The sequence below is a fragment of the Symphalangus syndactylus genome, chromosome 13 (genome assembly GCF_028878055.3).
Source record: "Symphalangus syndactylus isolate Jambi chromosome 13, NHGRI_mSymSyn1-v2.1_pri, whole genome shotgun sequence".
In the NCBI taxonomy this organism is placed as follows: Eukaryota; Metazoa; Chordata; class Mammalia; order Primates; family Hylobatidae; genus Symphalangus; species Symphalangus syndactylus.
In genome coordinates, this window is record NC_072435.2 from 27,989,696 (window position 1) to 28,012,484 (window position 22,789).

A 22,789-nucleotide genomic window follows, 5' to 3' on the forward strand; every position below is an offset into this window, starting at 1 on the left:
TGATGTCTTTTGGATGTTTCTAAACCAGGTGTTTGTAACACAGCCTCCTTCCTCTCACTGACCAGCATGTGGAGGTCACCTTTCTCCCGTGGCCTGCACTCTCACCTACCTGGTCTCTTGCTCTAGCTGCTCCTCAGCCTGGGCCAACTTAGACTCAAGGGCAGCAATGGTCATCTTGTGGCGGGCACGGGCCCCAGCATCCTCCTCACCCAGGCGTCCCCGTAGCTCCTGGATCTGCCGTTCTAGCTGCTGCCGCCCGCTCTCTGCCTTGGCTGAGAAACTGCGCTCAGCTGATAGCTCTGTGGTCAGTGACTCTACCTGCAGCAGGAGGGGAAGGAAGGATGTCGTGGTGGAGTCTCAGAGGGAAGGTGGTAGGTACATCCAGGCACCTCCAAGAATTAAGTGCACTGATGATTGTCACACACGTAGCACAGAGCCTGAAACATACTAAATACTCAACAAATGTTAGCTTGTATTTTATTGACTTATCACCCACAGCACTGCCAGCCCTGGGTCTTAACATTTTGGATAGTTTTCTCCTTACTTTAATAAGTCCATGAGACCATCACAAACTTGTTTAAATGTCACAAATTCTACTTCTGACTGTGAGTGATTCTATTCCAAGGGTTATCACACTTTTGTTTGCACCAGGATCATCTGGGGGAGCTTGTGAAAAAGATGCAGACCTCTGGGTTTCACCCTTCAGAGATTCTGACTCAGCAAGACCAAAGTGGAGTCCAGGAATCTGCACTTATAACAGGCATCTCAGGTGGTTCAGATGGGAGTTATATGCAGGAGCATTTTGAGAAACACGGCCTCAATAAACAGTAGCTGCTACGTGGAAAATGTGTAAACACACCCCTAATAATAGTTCCCGTTTATTTATTCAGCTCGTACTCCGAGCGAGGCCTTCTGCTGGGGACACGGAAGTGAGTCAGACCCAGTCTGATTCATACTTTATTTCACCCTCGCAGGGACACAATGACTGGGTAATTAGCATATTCTCCTTTGTGTGTGTGTGTGTTTTTTTTTTTTTTAACTTAAAAAAATTCTTTTTGAGACAGAGTTTTGCTCTGTTGCCCAGGCTGGAGCGCAGCTGTTACCCAGCTGGTGAAATCCCAGCTCACGGCAGCCTCACCCTCTCAAGCTTAAGTGATCCTCCCACTTCAGTCTCCTGAGTAGCTGAGATCACAGGCATACACCATCATCCCTGCTAATTTTTTTTATTTTTTTATTTTATTTTATATTTTATTTTATTTTATTTTATTTATTTATTTTTTTTATTTTATTTTGAGACCATGTCTTGCTCTGTTGCCCAGGCTGGAGGGCAATGGCACGATCTCAGCTCACTGCAACCTCTGCCTCCCATGTTCAAGCGATTCTCCTGCCTCAGCCTCTTGAGTAGCTGGAATTACAGTTGCCTGCCACCACATCTGGTTAATTTTTGTATTTTTTGTAGAGATGGGGGTTTCTCTGTGTTGGCCAGGCTGGTCTCGAACTCCTGACCTCAAGTGATCCACCTGCCTCGGTCTCCCAAATTGCATTAACAGGTGTGAGCCATCACGCCCGGCCAGATATATGTCTTTTAAGTCTCTTTTAACCTATAGTTCCCTCATCCATCCCTTTTATTCCTTTAAATTTTTTTTTTTTTTTGAGATGGAGTCTTGCTCTGTCACCCAGGCTGGAGTGCAGTAGTGCAATCTCAGCTCACTGCAACCTCTGCCTCCCAGGATCAAGTGATTCTCCAGCCTCAGCCTCCCAAGTAGCTGGGACTACAGGCACACACCACCACACCTGGCTAATTTTTGCATTTTTTTTGTAGAGACGGGATTTCGCCATGTTGGCCAGGCTGATCTCAAACTCCTGACCTCAAGTGATCCGCCCACCTCGGCCTCCCAAAGTGCTGGAATCACAGATGTGAGCCACTGCACCCAGCCTATTTCTTACAATTTATCTGTTGAAGAATCTAGGTTGTTAGACTCGTAGAGTTCCTCTTGGTCTGGATTTTTCTGATCACACACTTACGGTCTAATTCAGCATTTATTTATCTCTCCTCTATGTTTCCTGGAAATTGGCAGCTGTGTCCAGGGACTTTATTCTTTCTTTCTTTCTTTTTTTTTTTTTTTTTTTTTTGAGACAGGGTCTAACTCTTGTCCAAACTGGAGTGCAGTGGCACAATTGTAGCTCACTGCAGCGTCAAACTCCTGGGCTCAAGCGATTCTCCAGCCTCAGCCTCCTGACTAGCTGGAACTATAGGTGCACACCATCATGTCCTGATAATTTTGTTGTTGTTGTTTTTGGTAGGGACATGGTTTCACTTTGTTGTCCTGGCTGGTCTTGAACTCTTGGCCTCAAGCAATCTACCTGCTTCAGCTTCCCAAAGTGCTGGGATTACAGGTATGAGCCACTGCACCCAATCTTTCTCTCTTATTTGTGAATTTTTTTTTCTTTTTTTTTTTTTTTTCAGATGGAGTCTCACTCTGTCGCCTAGGCTGGAGTGCAGTGGCTCGATCTCGGCTCACTGCAACCTCTGCCTCCTGGGTTCAAGTGATTCTTCTGCCTCACCCTGCCAAGTAGCTGGGACTACAGGCGTCCGCCACCATGCCTGGCTGATTTTTGTATTTTTAGTAGAGACAGGGGTTCACCATATTGGTTGGGCTGATCTTGAACTCCTGACCTCGTGATCTGCCAGCCTCGGCCTCCCAAAGTGCTGGGACTACAGGTGTGAGCCACCGCGCCTGGCCTTATTTGTGAATTTTCAAGGGAATTTGTACCTGTGATATGGCTTTGTGTATATACTTTGTGTGTGTGTGTGTGTGTGCGTGTGTGTGTGTGTGTGTTGGGTTTTGTCCGTGGTTCCTTGATCATAATTTGCATAGCCCTTTTAGAGTAAATAGAACCTCTCTCTCTAACCTCCTCCTGCCCACTCTTTCACCTGCACAAGGCAGAAACACTAATCTGACTGTGGGTCACAGGACCCTCACTTCAGAGGGGGAAGGAACGCTGCATAGAGAAGCCAGGAAGAATCTGAACAGACAGGCCTTGCTGGGTTTAGATCGGACCCTTTTTGTCCAATCACATTTCTACATGGTTGTTAATCACACCTATCCAGTGATGTCTCCATAAAAGGCCCAAGAGGACAGGGTTTGGGCAGCTTCTGGAAGCTGAACATGTGCAGTATCTGGAGGGTGGCGCTCCCAGGAGGGCACGGAAGCTCCATGCCCCTCCCCCGTGTCCTGCCCCATGCACCCATGGGGGTCCACTCAGAACCTCAGAATGTGACCTTAGTTGGAAATAGGATCTTTGCAGTTGTAACTGATTAATGTGAGGTTACACTGGATTAGGGTGGGCCTCAAATCTGATATGGCTGTTGTCCTTTTAAGAAGAGATGAGGGCCAGGCAATGGTGGCTCACACCTGTAATCCCAGCACTTTGGGAGGCCGAGGCGGCGGATCACCTAACATCAGGAGTTCGAGACCAGCCTGGCCAACATGATGAAACCCCATCATTACTAAAAATACAAAAAAAAATTAGTCAAATGTAGTGGTGGGCACCTGTAATCCAGCTACTCAGGAGGTTGAGGCAGGAGAATTACTTGAACCTGGGAGGTGAAGATTGCAGTGAGCTAAGATCGGCCCATTGCACTCCAGCCTAGGCAACAAGAGCGAGACTCCGTCTCAAAAAAAAAAAGGAGATGAGACAGAGCCACAAAGATGGGAAAATGCCTTGTACAGTTAGAGCCAGAGATTGCAGTGACACATCTACAGATGAAGAAACAGCAGGGACTGACAGCACCCACCGGAAGCCAGGGGAGAGGCACGAACAAGAGGAACCAACCCTGCCCACACCTTGATTTCAGACCTCTGTCCTCCAGGACCACGAGAGAATACATTCCTGGCCAGGTGTGGTGGCTCACATCTGTAATCCCAGCACTTTGGGAGGCCGAGGCGGGTGGATCACTTGAGGTCTGGAGTTTGAGAGCAGCCTGGCCAACATGGTGAAACCCCATCTCTACTAAAAATACAAAGATTAGCCAGGCATGGTGGTGCATGCCTGTAGTCCCAGCTACTTGGGAGGCTGAGGCAAGAGAATCACTTGAATCCAGGAGGCAGAGGTTGCAGTGAGCCGAGATCGCACCACTGCACTCCAGTCTGGGCGACAGAGCAAGACTCCATCTCAAACAAACAAACAAACAAACAAACAACAACAGAGAGAATACATTCCTGTTGCTTTAAGCCACTGTGTTTGTGTTAATTCGTTATGGTGGCCCTAGGGAACTAACACAGCAACTAATTAATATTTTTAAAAATGTTGCTGTGAACTCATGAATTTAAACAGATTTCAAGGGATTAAATCAGTTGCAATTATTTTCCTCATTGAAGCTCAAGTTGCCCCACTTTGGGCCAGCGCGAGGCTCTTCACGTTGACTTCTGCGTGCTCTTGACATAACTATACTATCTTCCCTGCTAATGGGTATCACAAAATGTTCTGGGTTACTCTTGTTCATTGCCTGCTCCAGATCTGGAATCACCCACTTCGGAAGAAGCTCCAGTTTCTTTTCTTTTCTTTTTATTATTATTATTATTATTTGAGACAGTGTCTCACTCTGTTACCCAGGCTAGAGTGGAGTGGCACAATTCTGGCTCACTACAACCTCTGCTTCCTGGGTCCAGGCAATCCTCCTACCGCAGCCCTCAGAGTAGCTGGGGCCGCAGGCATGCGCCATCGCACCCAGCTAATTTTATTTTTTGTAGAGGGGGGTCTTACTGTGTTGCTCAGGCTGGTCTCAAACTCCTGGGCTCAAGCAATCCTCCCGCCTCAGCCTTCCAAAGAGCTGGGATTACAGGTGTGAGCCACTGCGCCCAGCCAGCCCCAGTTTCCTTTAGAGGGAAACAGCATTTCCAGATCACAGTGTGGACATAGGGATACTCATTGCTACTGGGTTCCCTGTTTCTAGGCCTTTTGGGTGGTCAGAGAGACTGGATCTGTATAAAATATATCACCAGTTCATGTGAATATGATGAAGTCAAATTGAGAACTACAGGTTTGCTTAGCTTTGTTTTTAAACTTTTTTTTTTTTTTTTTTGAGACAAAGTCTTGCTCTGTCACCCAGGCTGGAGTGCAGTGGCATGATCTCAGATCACTGCAACCTCCGCCTCCTGGGTTCAAGCAATTCTCTGCCTCAGCCTCCCGAGTAGCTGGATTACAGGTGCCCGCCACCATGCCCGGCTAGTTTTTGTATTTTTAGTAGAGACGGGGTTTCACCATGTTGGCCAGGCTGGTCTTGAACTCCTGACCTCATGATCCACCCACCTCGGCCTCTCAAAGTGCTGGGATTACAGGCATGAGCCACCGCGCCTGGCTTAAACTATTTTTTAAACATAGTTTATCACTTTTCTTTTTGAGACAGGGTCTCACTACGTTGCCCAGGCTGGAGTGCAGTGGTGCAATCATGGCTCACTGCAGCTTCGACTCCCTGGGCTCAGGTGATCCTCCCAACTCAGCCTCCTGGGTAGCTGGGACTATAGGTGTGTGCCACCACACTTGGCTAATTTTTAAATTTTGTGTAGGGATGGAGTTTTGCCATGTCATTCAAGCTGGTCTTGAGCTCCTAGGCTAAAAGCAATCCACCAAAAGTGCTGGGATTCCAGGCGTGACCCACTGCGCCCAACTAAATGTAATTTCTTTTCTTTCTCTTTTTATTTCATATATATTTTTTGTAGAGATGGGGTCTCACTATGTTGGCTAGACTGGTCTCAAACACCTGGGCTCAAGCGATCTTTCCATCTTGGCCTCCCAAAGTGCTGAGATTACAGGCATGAGCCACCATACCTGGCCTGTTTTTTTTTTTTTTTCCAGACGGAGTCTCTCTCTATCACCCAGGCTGGAGTGCAGTGGTGCAATCTCGGCTCACTGCAAGCTCCGCCTCCCGGGTTCACGCCATTCTCCTGCCTCAGCCTCTCTGAGTAGCTGGGACTACAGGCGCCCGCCACCACGCCCAGCTAATTTTTTTTTGTATTTTTAGTAGAGACGGGGTTTCACCGTGGTCTCGATCTCCTGACCTCGTGATCCGCCCGCCTCGGCCTCCCAAAGTGCTGGGATTACAAGCGTGAGCCACCGCGCCCGGCAGTTTTGGCTTTTTTTTTGTTTGTTTTGAGATGGAGTCTTGCTCTGTCGCCCAGGCTGAGTGCAGTGGCATAATCTCAGCTCACTGCAAGCTCCACCTCCTGGGTTCACACCATTCTCCTGCCTCAGCCTCCCGAGTAGCTGGAACTACAGGTGCCCGCCACCATGCCTGGCTAATTTTTTGTATTTTTAGTAGAGACGGGGTTTCACTGTGTTAGCCAGGATGGTCTCAATCTCCTGACCTCGTGATCTGCCCGCCTCGGCCTCCCAAAGTGCTGGGATTACAGGCTTGAGCCACCGCACCTGGCCACACCTGGCCTGTTTTTTTAAAAAAAACTTAATCTCTTCTCTAGGACAACTATATCAAGGTTCTTTGGCGCTGAGTACCCTGATGTCAAGGACGTAGTAGATGACATAGTATCCCATCTTTGATCATTTACTTTATCCCACATTATAAACTCAATGTCTCAGAAAAACAAGGCTAATACTATCACCATCAATTAATTACAGTAGGTTAAAACTTCTTTGCATATTTTCCCCATTCTCACCATTTAAAAAGTAGTCTTACTACACATAACTGTTGAGCATATAATTATTACCTTTTTTTTTTGAGACAGGGTCTCACTCTGTCATCCAGTCACCCAGGCTGGAGTGCAGTGACACAATCATAGCTCACTGCAGCCTCAATCTCCCAGGCTCAAGCGATCCTCCCTCCTCAGCCTCCCAGGTAGTTGGACTACAGGCATGCACCACTGCCTGTGGCTAATTTTTAAATATGTTGTAGACAAAATTGGAGAATGAGGAGAATCGCTTGAACCTGGGAGGCAGAGGTTGCAGTGAGCCGAGATCGCACCACTGCACTCCAGCTTGGGCAACAGAGGGAGACTCCATCTCAAAAAAAAAAAAATTAGAAAAAAATTAATGAAGAATGTAGACGTTGGTTTGTCCTTGGAAATCCCATCGCTCTGTTGTCTTCTCGGCAAACTCTTACACTTCCTTTAAGATCTCTCAAGGCACCACCTCCACCAGGAAGCCTTCTCTGATGGCCTCTATCCTCCAGGCTAGGTTAGTAGTCCCTTCTAGGTTCCCACAGTGCCTGTGTTTCCTCCATTTTCACTTTATCTCTGTATTGGGATGGTCTGTTTCCACCTTTAGACTAAGATGTGTTTGAGGGCAGAGACTTAGTATTATCCATCTCCAGGTCCCCAGCATAACCCGGAACAGGATCTGGGCCACTGGAATCCTCAGAAAATATTTATAAATAAATATGCAAAGGAAAACATGCCTTTCTCCCTCTGCTGAACTCCAACTTATGCTTTAAAACCCCCAGCCAAATGTCTCTTTTTCCAAATGTTTTCTTGTGACTCCTGCAGAAAGTCTTTTATCTCTCTCTACTGGGCCCAGGAGACTTCCATGATCACACTTGCTGGCCCTTAATGTGACAACATAGTCCCATGTCCGTTTCCTCCAGGGAACTTCATAGGACAGAAGCCCCACATAATTCATCTTTGGATCCAGCCCTGAAGAAACCCCTCAGAAATACAAATGAATCGTGCCTTTCCACCCTTTTAAGAACTCCTATTCAACCTTCAAAACCCAACTCAAATATCCCCTTTCTATATTTGTTGAATAAGAGGACTGAAGATTACAGTCCCAGGTCAGTGGGGACTGAGGCTGGTGGGGGCTGTCAATCGTGCTCACCTGCAGGAGCAGCTTGCGGTAGCGGTCATTGAGCAGCTCCAAGTTGCTCTGCTCCTCCTCCAGCTCTTCCTCCAACTGCCCCAGGCGGCCCTCCAGCTGACGCTTCTCCTCCAGAATGGCTGCCCTAGGGAGACAGGAAGGGGTGGGGATGAGAGGACAGGACGATCAGAGGAGGGTGCCCTGCCTCACACTACAGGACCCTGTGGTTAGCCCCACGTACCTCCCCAGCCTCACATCCCAGGGGCCCTGAGGTTAACCCCGCCCACCTCCCAGCTTCCTGTCCCAGAGCCCAGCCACCTCCAGCCTACCCCAGCTTCACCTCCTGCAGATGCAGTACCTCAGCCTCCAGACCCTTGGGGCACTTACTTGCTAAGGTTGCCATTGGCCACCTCATCTGCCATCTCATCCCGGTCCTGCTGGGCCTGCCGCCGAGCACGGTCCGAGGCAGCCAGTTCCTGTGATGACACAGAGAGGGGCGGCTGGTGGGTGTGAGGAGAAGCAATCTGGGCACGGGTCTCACCCCTTCTCTGTCCCTCACACCTCAAGTCTCTTGGCTTTTTTCTCATGCTGTCCTTGCGTAACCCTGGAATGAGCTTCAATCGACAGACGTCTCTGAAGTCTGTCTCCTGAGCCCCTGACCTGTGCTCACCTCTTGCAGCCCAACCCCCAGGCCCCTCACCCTCTCCACCTTTTACTGCGCACAGGTTCTCCTCTCAAACCTGCCTCCTCCAGGGTCCCCCAATCACTGGGCCAGACCCCCAGTGCTCTCCTCCCCTCCTCCGGCCCCCTCACCATAGCCTTCTCCCTCCTGCCTTCTGACTGCCTTCTCTGTCCTCTGCATCCCCTCAGCCCTGGTTCAGGGTTCTCTCTCTCTCTCTCAATCTGTCTCTCCCCCTCCCACTCCCCCTCCCACAGCCTTTGTGCCTCCAATCTCTCCACTCCAGTTCAACTGCTACAGAGCTGACCCTGCCCATCCTCTGTTCTGGATCTTTCCATGGCTCCCTAGTGCCCTAGGACAAAATCCCTGCTCTTAGGCTGGCATTGGAGGCCACATGGTAAGCCCCACCCACCTCCCAAGCCTCACACCCAGGGACCCTGTGGTTAACCCTTCCCTCCTCCCCAGGCTCACACCAAGGGACCCTGTGGTTAGTCCTGCCCACCTCCCCGGCATCACACCCCAGCGGCCCCGAGGTTAGCCTTGCCCACCTCCCCAGCATCACACCCCAGCGGCCCCGAGGTTAGCCTTGCCCACCTCCCCAGCATCACACCCCAGCGGCCCCGAGATTAGCATTGCCCACCTCCCAGCTTCCTGTCCCAGGACCCAGCATACCCCAGCCTACCCCAGCCTCACCTCCTGCAGCCGCAGCACCTCAGCCTCCAGGCCCTTGAGGCGCTTTTCACTTTCCCGATTCTGGGAGAAGATCTCCTCCCGGGAGCTGCGTGTCTCCTCCACCTCCCGCCATAGCTCCTTCATCTGGGCCTGGGTGGAATCGAACAGGTAGATGGGCTCAGCCTGGCCACACAGCACAGGGAACTCCTCCAACCCCTTGCCAGACCGATGGGGGCTCCTCAGCTCCCGTGAACAAGCAGGGAGTTCTCCGAACCCTGCAGACCTGGGCTCCTGTGTGTAAAGCCACTTGCTGTGTGACCTTGGGCCAGCCTCTCCCACTCTGGTCCTCAAGGGAGGAGGTTGACCTGGCTGAGCCTGGAAGGCAGCCGGAAGCCTGATGGAGCCTGGCTTCCAGTTAGATATACATGGGTTTGAATTACAACTTGGCCATTTCCTTGCTGGGTGACCATGAGCCAGCCACTGCCCCTCTCTGAGCCTCAGTTTGCCTACCATTGATTTATTTATTTTATTTCTATTTTTACTTTTTGAGACAGTCTCACTCTGTCACCCAGGCTGGACTGCAGTGGTGGGATCTCAGCTCACTGCAACCTCTGCCTCCCGGGTTCAAGAGATTCTCCTGCCTCAGCCTCCTGAGTAGCTGGGACTACAGGTGCGTGCCACCATGTCTGGCTAATTTTTGTATTTTCAGTAGAAATGGGGTTTCACCATATTGGCCAGGCTGGTATTGAACTCCTGACCTCAGGTGATCTGCCCATCTTGGCCTCCCAAAGTGCTGGGATTACAGGTGTGAGCCACCGTGTCTGGTCAAAAAACCATATGGTATTTTCACTTCAAAAACAAAACCATGGAGGCGGGTAGGCCACTTGAGGCCAAGAGATCGAGACCAGCCTGGCCAACATGGTGAAATCTCGTCTCTACTAAAAATACAAAAATTATGGTGCACACCTGTAATCCCAGCTACTCAGGAGGCTGAGGCAGGAGAACTGCTTGAACCTGGGAGGCGGAGGTTGCCATGAGAGCTGAGATCACATCACTCACTGCACTCCAGAATGAGACTGTCTCAAAAAAAAAAAAAAAAAAAAAACAACCAACTGAACAAACAAAGAAACAAACAAAAAATGAGGAAATTTGACTTAAAAGTGCAGCATTTTAAATGAAAGAAATGTAAAATACAAGAAGAAGGAAGCCAGCCTCTGGGGCATGGATGTTTATAAAGGTGCTGACCCATGCAGATACTGCCTGTGGTTTGAGAGGGAGGGGTCCGAGATACCTCAGACCCTGGAGTGATGGTTGGGGCTTGAGTACACCAAAGCCTCCCCTCCCTGGCACAGCTCACGCCCGCTCTTACCTGCATCTTGCGAAGCTGCTTCACCGCCTCCTCCTTGCCCTGCCCGGCGGAGGCCATCTGAGCCTTCAACTCCTCCAGCTCTCCCTCCAGCTTCTTGCGGGCAGCCACGGCCAGAGCGCGCTGCTTCCGCTCCTCATCCCGCTCCACCTCTGCATCTCTCAGCTGGAGAGGAGGTCAGGAGGGACCGGGTCAGGCACAGGAAGCCCAGCCTCCCTCTGTGTGCTAGGGACATGGAGGTCTGCCCTGGAGCTCCTGCCCCGGCTACAAGCCCCGTTCCCCTCACTCCCTGACTCTCCTTACTTGGTCCCCTCTCTATCCCCACTGCCCCAGCTCAGTCCCCCATCTCACCTAAGCCTCCTTGCTGGCCTCTCATCTCTCCCCTCCAGCCCATTACAACACGTCTCCAGAGCTGACCCTGCTCATAGCCCTCCCATGGTTCCCTGGTGCCCCCAGGGCCAAGTCTTGGACACTCAGCCATGTCTAAGTCAAAGGGGCTAGTAGAGACAAAACCCCACGGAGACCCCTGGCCTTAGGTCACCTGCTCACCTCTCTTCCCTGCCTCCCCAGCTTCTAGCACCCTCCACCCCAAGTCTGTTGCCCACATGGCTCCAGAGGGGTCTTTCCGACACCCAGAGCTGCCCCTGCCCCTCACCACCTAGCAGAGGGAAGACATGGGAAGTTCCTGGACAGAACGAGTAATGAATGAATGGTGCAGGGAGGGAGAGAGCAAAGGAACAAACAAGGAAGCGAGGGAACGATGACTGAGTGGATTGGGGAAGGATGTGGATGGAGGGGAGGGCGGAGGAGCAGGTCATTGAGTCAGTGACTAAGTGGAGTCAGCAGGGGGTGCTGAGGGGCTGGGGTTGGGTAAATAGGGGAGGGGTTGGGTTGGGGAGAGGCGATGGGTTGGAAGGGGGTAACTGGGTGGATGGAGCAGTAGTTGGACATAGCGCTGGTTGGGGGAGAGGCTGTATGTGGGTGGTTGGGGTGGTTGAATAGATGGCGTGGCGATGGATGAATGGTTTGTGTGGTGGATGGAGGATGAATGATCGGGTACAGCAACAGGTCAACAGGATATGTGTGTGGGTTAATGGGTCATGGCAGGTTAATGGGTTGGGGAATAGGAAGATGGTTTTGTGGGAGGAAGATGGTTTGGCTGGCACGAAAGACTGGCAGAAATACTGAGTGGCAGGCAGGTGGGGAGACACTGAGCGGTGGAAGGGTTGGGGAGATACTGAGTGGTGGGCGGGTGGAGGAGACAGAGTGGTGGGTGGGTCGGGAAGACCCCTTGCTGCCCTTCTTGCTGCCTGTGCACACGATGGCATACCCCAGCTGGACTGGCACCCTGTGGCCTTCTGTGTGACAATACCTGCTTGGCCAGCTGCCTTCGCCTCTCTTCACCAGCCTCATCACGGCCCTGCAGGTCACGCTCATGCTGAGTCTTGAGAGCCTGCACAGTCACCTCCAGACGCAGCTTGGCATCCTCGGCCGCTGTCAGCTCATCCTCCAGTTCTGTCACCTGTGCTCGCAGATCATTGGCTGCCTGTTCTGCTACCCGGCAGGCTCGTTCCAGCTCATGCACCTGGTGGGGAGGGAGAGTAGCTGCTAGGCACCTGGGTCACTGAGGCGGAGGAGGTTAGGAGCCTAGGTAGAGTAGGGGAAGATTTGATGGGGGATGGGGAGGTGGCAAGTCAGTGTGTCCATCTTAGTTTGTTCATTCATCCGTTCAAAATCTGCTGAGCGGTTCCTTCCTAGGTGTCTCATTCAGCATCATCCCAAAATGTATGTCATGAATAACTGATGCTTCATAATTCTATTATCTGAAGCGCTTCAGAGTCCAATACAAGTGTCTGTTAGGTCAGCTGACTCTCACTCATGGTGGATTACTCCCTGAGTTTTGTAATTTTGCATTGTGAGCTCACTCACTGGGAATTCATCTTCGGGAATCCTGTGTGAATGGGTTGAAGGCACGTAGCTCCAGGGTCATCAGTGCCGGTGTCTGCCAGACTCCCCAGGGTGTCACCAACCCACTATCTACTTCTATTGGGTTTTCTGTTTGGGAGGGTCCCTGATCTTTCAGGGAGGTATGAATTAAAACCCCAAATGCTGTGAAAGTAGAGCTGGGCTTATGAATTTTCAGAGACTCCCCCTTCACCCCTCTCCTTACTTAACTGTCACCTCCTCAAGGAAGCCTCTCTTGACCCATCAGGGCCTCTCTGCTACCCACGCTCCTGGCACTGGGGCCCCTCTCCTACCTGGCCCTAGTCACAGTGGTCATTTGACATTTGCTTAGGTGGCTTTTTGTGCAACATCTGCCTCCCGCACTGGACCGTGAGTTCCACAGAGCAAGGCCTATGTCTGTGGATCGCCACTGCCCACATGATGATCATTACAATTCTGGTCACTGACAGTATCTACTTTCGGTCCTTGGAATGGGCCCTCTAGCTTCCCTTCCTATTTGGTACTTGCCAATTTATTTTGTTTACTTGAAGGGATCAAACTTTCTCCCATCAACATCCTGTTTCCCACAAGGGCCTTTGGAGTCACTACAAATAACTTGACATTTTTCCCAAGGGACAGACCTTAACGGCTCAAGTATGACCTGGGTTTTAGCTCCATCATCCCTAGGGCTGCAGGCCAGGTCTGCGTCAGGGAGAGAGGGGTTCTCTCCAGGCCTGGCTAAAAGCAAAATCGGATCAATGTCTACATGTGTGGAGAAGATAAAGCCCTCATGCATTGGACTCCTAGAAGCGCGTTGTTGGGAAAACAAAGAAATAAGGATGTCCAGATGGCATCTGTGCAGGAGCTCAACAAATTCTGCCAGTGCCTCCCATCATTAGTGAGGGTGGCCTGTGTCCCTGGGCGTGATCCATAAATGTATTTAGAGGATGAATAAAGGAAGGATGGAATGGAGGATGTGGTGGGTCATTTTGACCATTCAGAAGGCTGGAACACTGGCTGGGTGAGGGGAGCCTGGGAGAAGCCTTGGGGCACCACCCTACAGGCCCTGGAGGGATATAGGAGTTAAGGGAAGACAGAGGCTTGGTGGGAGAGTCTGTGTATGCTCAATGGAATTGGTGGCAGGCAAAGTGGGAGTCCTCACACTGTGTGTGTGTGCGTGTGTGTGTTATGTATGTATGCATGCACACAGTCATGTCTGGGGAGTGGTTCTCAGGCTGTGTGTTGTAGTAAATTCTCTTCATGGTCTCTCTCTGCGAATTCACACATGTGTGGTGAGTAGTTTTCTCATGCTGTACGTGTACATATGCACATGAATATGTGTATTTAATGGAAAATTCTCAGCGAGGTGCAATGGCTCATGCCCGTAATCCCAATGCTTCAGGAGGCTGAAGTGGGAGGATTGTTTAAGCCTAGGAGTTCAGGACCAGCCTGGGCAACACAGCGAGACTCCATCTCCACAAAAAATTTAAAAAACAGCCAGGTATGGTGGAATGCACCTGTAGTCTCTGCTACTCGGGAGACTGAGGCAGGAGGACTGCTTGAGCCTAGGAGACTGAGGTTGCAATGTGCCATGATTGCACCACTGCCCTCCAGCCTGGGCAACAGAGCAAGACCCTATCTCAAAAATACAACAAAACAAAACAAAAAACAAACAAAAACAAGTAATAGAAGATTCTCCTCACATCCCGTGTACACAAATGTGAGCATGTGTGCTTTGTGAGCAGCTCTTGTGTTCTGTGTGTGAACACGTGCTGGATGGAAGATTCTCCTCACGTTCTGTGAATGTCTACGTGAAGACCTACCTCTGGTGAATGGCTCTCCTTACTTCCTATGCGTGTGCATCAGCACACGTATTTGGTGGGAGATTCTCTTTACACCGTGTGTGTGTGTATATGGATGCAAATGTTTGCTGAACAGTCCTCCTCTTGTTCTCTTTTTTTTTGAGACAGAGTCTCGCTCTGTCACCCAGGCTGGAGTGCAGTGGAATGATCTCGGCTCACTGAAACCTCTGCCTCCTGAATTCAAGCGATTCTCCTGCTTCAGCCTCCCAAGTAGCTGGGGTTACAGGCACGTGCCACCACGCCTGGCTAATTTTTGTATTTTTAGTAGAGGTGGGGTTTCACCATGTTGGCCAGGCTGGTCTCAAACTCCTGACCTCAGGTAATCCGCCCACCTTGGCCTCCCAAAGTGCTGGAGTGCTGGGATTATAGGAGTGAGCCACCACGCCCAGCCCTCTTGTTCTCTTTGTGCATGAATATACGACTTTGATGGCTGGTTGTTTTTCACGTTCTATGTGTGAAAGCATACATGCATGTACGTGTCTCCCCTCACCCAGTGTGTCCTGGGGAGTGGGGGCCCTGCTCACGCTCTTGCCGACGTCATCCTTGCTGCTCAGCAGTGCCTCCAGCTCAGCCCGCAGGGCCCGGTTCTGCCGCTCCAGCTCCTCACGTGCCTCCTGCTCCTCCTCCAGTGCCCGTGTCAGTGACAGGGCCCGAGCCTCACGCTCCCGGCCCTCTGCCTCGGCCCGCTCGCGTTCCTCCACTGCCCGAAGTACAGCTGCCTTCTCCTCTGCCAGAAGCTTCCAGTTTGAGGGAGATGGGGTAGGGGGAAATAGATTAGCTGAAAGGAGTGTACAAGGGAACGGGAAGAGGGAGCAGCCAGGAACAGAGAAAGAGAGAGAAAGAGACAGACAAAGGCAGAGACACAAGAGGGAGGTAGAGGGATTAAAGTTGCAACTGTGTCCCAAACCAGCTTAACTCTTGAATGGATCAAACTGATCAGTCCCTAACTCTATATGTTCAACAGAAGAAAGGGTATTCCTTCCTCTTAAGAGTGGCAGTAGAAAAAAAAAAATATATATATATATATATATTTTTAAATGGACTTCAACCTTTACTGTTTTTTTTAAGACACAATAATCGGCAAATAAACTTATAAAACATGCAAAGAAGAAAAGAGAACAAGACTCATAGTTAAGAGAAAAATCAGTCCATACAAATAGACCCACAGATGACCTATATATTAGAATGTGCACACAAGGACTTCATGATAAGTTTCAGAATGAGACAGATATAAAGGGTAAAGAGGCAGAGTTATTTGAGGAGGGATTTGAAACTGTAAAACAGAACCACATAGAAATGCCAGAACTGAAAAATGAAATATCTGAAATAAAAGTCATTGGATGAAATTAGTAGCAGACTGGAGACATCAGAAGAATCAGTAAACTTGAAAGCAGGTCAATAGAAATTATCTAAACAGAGCAAAGAAAGAAATCAATGGAACTTTAACAACCTGAAAAAAGTACCAAGTGGTCATACATACATGCATTTGGAGTCCTAGAAGGTTAAAGAAAAAGTAAAGAAAGAAGTAAAACTGCCTTTGTTCACAAAAAACATGATCATCTATGTAGAAATTCCAACGAAATATATAAAAATTCTATTAGCACTAATAAGTGAGTTTAGCCAAGATTGTAGGATACAAGATCAATATACAAAAATCCATTGTGTTTCTACATACTAGCAATCAAAAATGGAAATGAAAGTAACATCACTTAAAATAGCCATAAAACCATGAAATACTTAGAAATACATCTGGCAAGAGATATGAAAGATGTACATTGAAAACTAAAAAACATTTCTAAGGTATTTCAACGGACAGATATACCATCTTCCTTGGTGAGAAAACTCAATATTGTTATGATGTCAATTATTCCCAAACTGATGTATAGATTCAACACAGTACCAAATCGGAAGGCTTTTTGTTTTGGGGTGGAAATTGACAAACTGATTCTAAAATACATATGGAAATGCAAAGGAACTAGAAGAGGCAAAATAACTTCAAATAAGAAGAAAAGGCTGGTGCAGTGGCTTATGCTTGTAATCCCAGCATTTTGGGAGGCTGAGGCAGGCAGATCGCCTGAGGTCAGGAGTTCGAGACCACCTGGCCAACATGGTGAAATCCCGTCTCTACCAAAAATACAAAAATTAGCCAGGTGTGGTGGCGCACACCTGTAATCCAAGCCACTCGGGAGGCTGAGGTGGGAGAATCGCTTGAACCCAGGAAGCAGAAGTTGCAGCGAGCCAAGATCACACCACTGCACTCCAGCCTGGGCAAAAACAGTGGAACTCTATCTAAAAAAAAAAAAAAAAAAAAAAAAGAGAAGAGGAAGAAGAAAAATGATTTTCAATAGATATGCAAAAACAAGTCAGTGGAGAACAAATGGTATTGAAATAGTTGGATATTTATATTCACAAAAATTAACATGGAGCCGTGATAGCATCATATATAAAAATTAACACAGAATAAATCACAGACCTAAATGTAAACTTGAAACTGGAAGACTGCTAGAAAAAAAAAACCAGGATAGGCCAGGTGCAGTGGCTCATGCCCGTAATCCCAGGACTTTGGGAGGCCGAAGCAGGTGGATCACGAGGGTCAGGAGTTTGAGACTAGCCTGGCCAACATAGTGAAACCCTGTCTCTACTAAAAATACAAAAAAAAATTAGCCAGGTGTGGTGGCACGTGCCTGTAATCCCAGCTACTTGGGAGGCTGAGACAGGAGGAATCGCTTGACCCCAGGGGGCAGAGGTTGCAGTAAGCCGAGATCGCGCCACTGCACTCCAGCCCAGGCGACAGTGCAAGACTCCGTCTCAAAAAACAAACAAAAAACAACAACAAACAAACAAAAAAAGAAAACAAGAAAAAAACAGGATAAAACCTTTGTGACCTTGAGTTAGGCAAAAATTTCTTCTATACAATACTAAAAGCACAATCCATAAAACAACAAATTGATAAATTGGACAAAATTAAAAACTTCTATTCTTTGAAAGACTAACAGAATGGAAAGAAAAGCCACAGACTGGACAAAAATATCTGCAAAGCATATATCTGATAAAGAACTTGCATTTAGAATATATAAATAATTTTCTTTCTTTCTTTCTTTCTTTTTTTTTTTTTTTTTGAGACAGTTTCACTCTTGTTGCCCAGGCTGGAGTGCAATGGCACAATCTTGGCTCACTGCAACCTCCGCCTCCCGGGTTCAAGCGATTCTCCTGCCTCAGCCTCCCGAGTAGCTGTGATTACAGGCATGCACCACCATGCCTGGCTAATTTTGTATTTTTAGTAGAGACGGGGTTTCTGCATGTTGGTCAGGCTGATCTCAAACTCCTGACCTCAGGTGATCCGCCTGCCTCGGCCTCCCAAAGTGCTGGGATTACCAGGCATGAGCCACCGTGCCTGGCCCATAAGGAATTTTCAAAATTCAGTAACAGTAAAACAAACAACCTAATTAACAAATAGGCAAAAGATCTGAACAGACGCTTCAGCAAATAAGATATATGGACGGCAAATAAGCATATGAAAAGATGCTCAACATCATGGTCATTAGGGAAATGTTAATTAAAACCACCTTTGAGAAAAACTAAGGCTTTATCCATATAGTCCCAAACTGGAAAAAACCCAAATGTTCATCAAAAGGTTAATGAATATCAAAATGTGGCTGATCTATACCACAGGAATAATATCAGCAGCAAAAAACGGAATACATTATTGATATGCAAAAATATGGATGGATCTCAAAATAATTATTTTGAGGCTGGGTGCGGTAGCTCACTCCTGTAATCCCAGCACTTTGGGAGGCCGAGGTGGGTGGGTCACTTGAAGCCAGGAGTTCGTGACCAGCCTTGCCAACATGGTGAAACCTCATCTCTATTAAAAACACAAAAATTAGCCAGGTATGGTGGTGCACACCTGTAATCCCAGCTACTTGGGAGGCTGAGGCACGAGAATCGCTTGAACCCGGGAGGTGGAGGTTGCAGTGAGCTGAGGTCGTGCCACCGCACTCTAGCCTTGGTGACACAGCGAGACTCTGTCTCAAAAAAAAAAAATTATTTTGAGTAAAATAAGCCCATCCCAAAAGAGATTTATGTGAAAATAATTTATATAAAATTCTAGAAGATGCAAAAAATAATAAAGCCTCAATGACCTGTGGAAGAGTGTTAGAATCAAATCATATGTATTTGGAGTCCAAGAAGAAGGGGAAGGAGAGAGAGTGGGAGATAAAAATATTTGAAGAAATAATGGCTGAAATTTTCCACATTTGATCAAAAACATCAACCCACAGCTACAGGAAGCACAGTGAATCTAAAGCAGGAAAAATACAAAAAACCCACAGCTGGGCATATCACAGTCAAACTGCTAAAAACCAAACATAAAGAGAGAAATCGTAAGTCAGCTAGAAAAACATATTGCACCACCTACAGGGAAATGACAATTTAAAAAAAATTTTTTTAATTTTTAATTTTTTTTTTTTGAGATGGAGTCTTGCTCTCTCGCCCAGGCTGGAGTGCAGTGGTGCGATCTCGGCTTACTGCAACCTCTGCCTCCCGGGTTCAAGTAATTCTCCTGCCTCAGCCTCCCGAGTAGTTGGGACTACAGGCACACACTGCCATGCCCAGCTAGCTTTTTTGTATTTTAGTGGAGACAGGGTTTCACCGTGTTGCCCAGGCTGGTCATGAACTCCTGAGCTCAGGCCATCCGCCTGCCTTGGCCTCCCAAAGTGCTGGGATTACAGGCATGAGGCACTGTGCCCGGCCTCACACTGCATTTTCTAAATGAATAAAAGAAAGCACAGAGAGGTTGAGCAATTTGCCCAAGCCACACAGCCATCAAGAGGCCGAGTTGGGATCCAAACCTCAGGATCGCCTGAGCTGAACTCTCTAAGGTTCTGTGATTTTTATTTCACCCTCAGGCTGCCAGATGCTTGGCATTATTGCCATTTGCTAGATGGGTGAACTGAAGCTGAGATGGAAAAAGCAACTTGCCTGAGGTACCCCGTGAATCAGCAGAAGTGAGATGAGTTATTTGGTTTAATTCTCATAAGCAACCTCTGGGGTACTGAAGGTATTCGTATATTTTGTCATCCAAAAACCAGGGCAGCTCTGAAAGTAAAAGTGGGTGCTACGAGGAATTATGCTGTGGCAAGAGGCATGAATCAGGACAGAGGGATGTCCTATTTTACAGAGGCCCAGAGCAAAGAAGAGTCTTGCTTCCTGGTCCACTACAACTGCCTAGTTGAGCCGTGACAGCACGGATTACTGGTTCCTCACAACGACTCTGGGAAGTGTAGACGGACTTGCTGATTCCCCAGCTGGGTGGACTGAGGTGCCCCACCTGGTCGAACTTGCGCTGCTTCTTCTCCAGGGTGCTCACAAGCTGCCGCTGCTGCTCCAGGTCCACGCTGGCGTCGTCCAGCTCCTGCTGCAGCCGGCGGCGGCCCCGCTCCAGCCGATCCACGGCTTCTGTCTTTTCTGCCAGGCGCTGGGTCAGGGCCTCGGCCTCCCGGGCTGCCCGGCGCCGTGCCTCCTCCCCTGCCTCCAGTGCCCCTGCCTCCTCCTCCTGGCGCCGCCGGCACTCAGAGAGCTGAGGGGAGGAGAGAGAGGGTGGTTGGTGGTCACGGCCATGAGTGACCAAGGTGTGAGCTGGTGGTGCTCCATTTCCAGGATGAAGAGACTGAGGCCTGAAGAGGGAGAGGGTCACTCTGCTGGGCTCTTCTGCCTCTGAGTGGTGTGAGGTTGTGAGTACTATGAGCCCTAGTTCTTCCAGGGAATTAAAATTACTCCCTCCAAGATGCGGAGGTGAATCAGACCTGGAGTCTTTCCTGGGGAGGCCCTCGGCTGCTGGGGGAGACACAGCGTCACAGCCAGGGTGATAGAGGTTAAGATAGCAGTATGGGAGCTATGGAAGGCCACAGGAAGGGCTCAGAATCTGTTTAGAACATTCAGGAGAAACTTCCGGAAGGAGGAGCATTTGAGATGGGTCTTGAAGTATGCATAGGAGTTTGCCAGTTGAAGGATATCTGCAGGCATGTACTCATTCATTCAATAGGCACTTCTCAAAGCCTACCATACATCAGGCTCTATATTGGGCTGTGCTACAGACCTGGATCTAACTGTGATGGGATTCTAGTTTGAAGGGGCTCTCAGTCTGGTGGGGAGACTCATGGGCAGAGACAGTCCCAGCCCAAAGTGACTGGCGTTGGGACAGAAAAGAAAGAGAAGATGGGTCAGGAAACTTCCCACAGGGGAGCCTAATGCTAAGTCTGGAAAAATAAAAGGTTTTTTTCAAATAAAATAGGAAAGTAGAGATAGAGATGAATACAGCTAAAGACAGGAAGGACCAGAGATTGCAGGGCCTCAAATGCCCAACTGAGAGGCACGGCCTTTGTCTAGGGGTACTGGGGAGACATGGGAGAGCTGTGAGCAGGGGAGGGACAGGGTCAGCTCCAGGTGAAGAAAGAAGCTTCTGGGGCTGTGTAGGGGATGAGCTGTTAGGGGAGAGGCTGGAGGCTAAGAGGAGGATCTAGATGGGAGAGGACGGCGCTCGAGCTGGGGCTGAGCTGGAGCTGGGACAAGGGATGAGGCTGAGAGTCAGTGGGCAGGAGAGCCAGGGCTGGGCACAGGCTGTGGGGGGTAAGGGGGAGTCAGAGAAGAGAAAGGCACCCATGGGTCTGGCCTATGAGAAGGTGGGCAGCATGGCCGTCCCTGAGCTGGGGAACCCAGGAGGAGCAGTGAGGGGGCTGTGCCTCCCTGAAGTTCTTACGTAGGGCTGCTCACCTGGGCCTGGGCGGTCTGCAGTTCACGGCCCGCCCGTTCCCTGGCAGCTGCCTCCTCCTCCAGCTGCTCACGCAGCCCGGCTGCCTCAGCCTCCATGGCTCGCACCCGGGACCCCAAGGCCAATTTCGCCCTGGTCTCCTCTTGCAGCAGCTCCTGTAAATGGAGGAGATGGCAACGTCAGGTGTGGTCGGGAGGACAAGGAGGGGAGGGTGATGGTGGAGCTGAAGGGCAGGCAGGGTCACCTGGGCATCGTGCAGCTGGGCTTCTGTGCTGCTCAGCTCCTTGCTAAGACGGATGGTTTTGGACTCAGCCTCGTTCAGCGCCCCAGACACATTCTCCAGTTCAGCCTGCAGGGAAGGGACAGGGGAATGAAGCCCTCCAATCATGGCCTCCACCCAGCGACCCCATCTGCCTCAAATCCCTACCACACTGGCAGGAATGTGAAATGGTGCAGCTGCTGTGGAAAACAGTCTGGCAGGTCCTCAGATGCTTAAACATAGGGTTCCCACATGACCCAACAATTCCGCTCCGAGGTGTATACCCAAAAGAATGAAGACATAGGTCTGTGCAGAAACTCGTACAGGAATGTCCACAGTGGCATTACTCACCATTGCCAAGAGGCGGGACCAGCCCCAATGTCCATCAATAAATGAATGGATAAACAAACGTGGAACATCCATACAACGGGCATTATTGGGCAATAGAAAGGTATATGGATCTATTGCATGGTGTTGTTTTTTGGGTTATTTTTGTTTTTGTTTTTTTGAGACAAAGTTTCACTCTTGTTGCCCAGGCTAGAGTGCAATAGGGCAATCTCGGCTCATTGCAACCTCTGCCTCCCAGGTGCAAGTGATTCTCCTGCCTTAGCCTCCCAAGTAGCTAGGATTACAGGCATGCGCCACCACACCCGGCTAATTTTGTATTTTTAGTAAAGACAAGGTTTCATCATGTTGGTCAGGTAGCCGGTCTCGAACTCCTGACCTCAGGTGACCCACCTGCCTCCGCCTCCCAAAGTGCTGGATTACAGGCATGAGCCGCCGCACCCGGCTGGTGTTTTAAAAATTAAAAAATAAAAAAGGAATGATGCTACAAGCTGCAACACAGATGAATCTTGAAACCGTTATGTTAAGTAAAAGAAGGCAGCCACAAAGGCCACCCATATATAGTAGGATTCCATTTATATAAGATCTCTAGAATGGGAGATCAGTAGAGACAGAAAGGAGATTAGTGGTTCCCTGGGTGGGGTGGGGGAGAAGTGGGGGATGACAGCTGAAGGGTATAGGATTTCTTTTTGGGATAATGAAAATGGTCCAAAATTAGATTATGGTGATGGCCGTACCACTCTGTGAATATACCAAAATCCATTGAATTGCACACCTTAAATGAGTGAATTATTATTACTATTATTATTATTTAAGGTGGAGTTTCACTCTCGTTGCCCAGGGTGGAATGCAATGGCGTGATCTCAGCTCATCGCAACCTCTGTCCCCCCGGGTTCAAGTGATTCTCCTGCCTCAGCCTCTCGAGTAGCTGGGATTACAGGCATGCGCCACCACGCCCAGCTAATTTTGTATTTTTTTTTTTCAATTAGAGACGGGGTTTCTCCATGTTGGTCAGGCTGGTCTCAAACTTCCAACTTCAGGTGATCTGCCCACCTTGGCCTCCCAAAGTACTGGGTATTATTATTAT

General features: G+C 49.2%; 1 protein-coding gene across 7 annotated transcripts in view; it reads right to left on the bottom strand.

The window, feature by feature from the left end:
• MYH14 (myosin heavy chain 14) overlaps positions 1-22,789 on the bottom strand; it is a 101,659-nt gene that overhangs the window by 6,820 nt on the left and 72,050 nt on the right. For all 7 annotated transcript variants that reach the window (XM_055237053.1, XM_055237051.1, XM_055237048.1 and 4 more), the window contains 10 exons: positions 21,343-21,447; positions 21,101-21,253; positions 19,659-19,907; positions 14,854-15,066; positions 11,896-12,108; positions 10,527-10,688; positions 9,179-9,307; positions 8,194-8,282; positions 7,828-7,951; positions 110-318 (listed from right to left, as the gene is read on the bottom strand). In XM_055237053.1, coding sequence (XP_055093028.1) covers positions 110-318; positions 7,828-7,951; positions 8,194-8,282; positions 9,179-9,307; positions 10,527-10,688; positions 11,896-12,108; positions 14,854-15,066; positions 19,659-19,907; positions 21,101-21,253; positions 21,343-21,447 — 1,646 coding nt within the window. The remainder of the gene's footprint in view (positions 1-109; positions 319-7,827; positions 7,952-8,193; positions 8,283-9,178; positions 9,308-10,526; positions 10,689-11,895; positions 12,109-14,853; positions 15,067-19,658; positions 19,908-21,100; positions 21,254-21,342; positions 21,448-22,789) is intronic.